The sequence below is a fragment of the Apteryx rowi genome, unplaced genomic scaffold, assembly GCF_003343035.1.
Source record: "Apteryx rowi isolate R43461 unplaced genomic scaffold, aptRow1 scaffold_1020, whole genome shotgun sequence".
Classification (NCBI taxonomy): domain Eukaryota; kingdom Metazoa; phylum Chordata; class Aves; order Apterygiformes; family Apterygidae; genus Apteryx; species Apteryx rowi.
In genome coordinates, this window is record NW_020447221.1 from 3844 (window position 1) to 5040 (window position 1197).

General features: G+C 76.8%; 1 protein-coding gene across 1 annotated transcript in view; it reads right to left on the minus strand.

Moving 5' to 3' along the window:
• Positions 1–941: 941 nt before the first annotated feature.
• TMEM98 (transmembrane protein 98) overlaps positions 942–1197 on the minus strand; it is a 2411-nt gene continuing 2155 nt past the window's right edge. The window contains exon 2 of the mRNA XM_026065065.1: positions 942–1190. Within this exon, the coding sequence (XP_025920850.1) occupies positions 1010–1190 (181 nt within the window). The 3' untranslated portion in view covers positions 942–1009. The remainder of the gene's footprint in view (positions 1191–1197) is intronic.

Below are 1197 nucleotides of genomic sequence, written 5' to 3' on the forward strand. Positions count from 1 at the left end.
CTCCCCCGAGCCGCCCCTATGCCCAGCTGGAGCCCGCCGCCCCTGCTGCCCCTCCCAACATCGGTGCGCGGCGCTGTACCTCGCCCACCTACGCGTACCCGGTCGCGGTGCTCGGCGCTGCACCCGCCGCCCCACGCTCCGCACCGGCACCGCTGCAGGGGTCACGGCGACGGGCAGCCGCAAGCCCCGCCCCCGGCCCCCCATTGGCCCGCCGGCCCGGCCCGCCTCGCTCCCATTGGCCGCCACCGCACGGAGGGGCGGGGAGCGCGGGGCGGTGCGGCCCCCTCGCCCTTAGCCCGCACACCGCCCCCCCCCCGGTCACGTGACGCGCGGTCACATGACCACGCCCCCCCCCCCCCCGTCCCGTCCGCCCCTCCAAGGGCAGCGCGATGAGTTTGCCAGGCCTCAGGCCGGGCGGCGCAGGGAGGCGTCCCGCAGAGCGCAGAGGGTGCAGGGGCTACGCGAGGAGCCCCCTACCCCCCCCAACCGGGTCTGGGGTCAGGGCCGGGATTCTGCCAGGGTTGGGGCAGGTTAGCAGGGCCTGCACCCCGGCCACGGGGGTCCCCGGGGGGGGGGGCGGCCTCCGAACGGGCCGTGCCAGGTGCCTGGCGCCGGGACGACGGGACGCCGAGGGACGGCGACTTTTCCTGTCTTTCCCGGTCTGGCCGCCCCTCCGCCCTCGCCTTCCTGCCGGCCCGAGCGGCGAGGGAAGCGCCCGCCCTGCGAAAGCAGAAGTCGGGACCGCAGAGCAGCCGGGGCCAGCTGGGCCCCCCCCCCGCCCCCCGCCCTTCCCCAAACCCCCTCGCGAGGGGTAAACCGAGGCACGGCCGAGCCGGGCTCACCCCCCCCCCCCCAAAACTGAGGCTGCTGCGTGCCTGGGTTTACCCGGTGCCCCCGCACAGACGGGCACGCCGGGATCGGGGAGCGGTTTATTGCTGGGGGCGGCGCGGCGGGGAAGGGAAGGGAAGGGAAGGGGGGGACGAGGACGGGGACGCGGCGGCGGTGGCCTTCAGATGGCCGACTGCTCCTGCAGGAAGCTCTCGGCGCCCGGCAGCGCCCGCTCCGGCTCGGCGGCCAGCGCCGCCTCCCGCAGCACGGCCACGTGCTCCTCGGCCGCCGACAGGGACCGGTCGATCCAGTCCATGCCGCTGGTTTGGTGGCAGGCGCTGCGGGTCACCAGGACGAGGTGGCTCACGG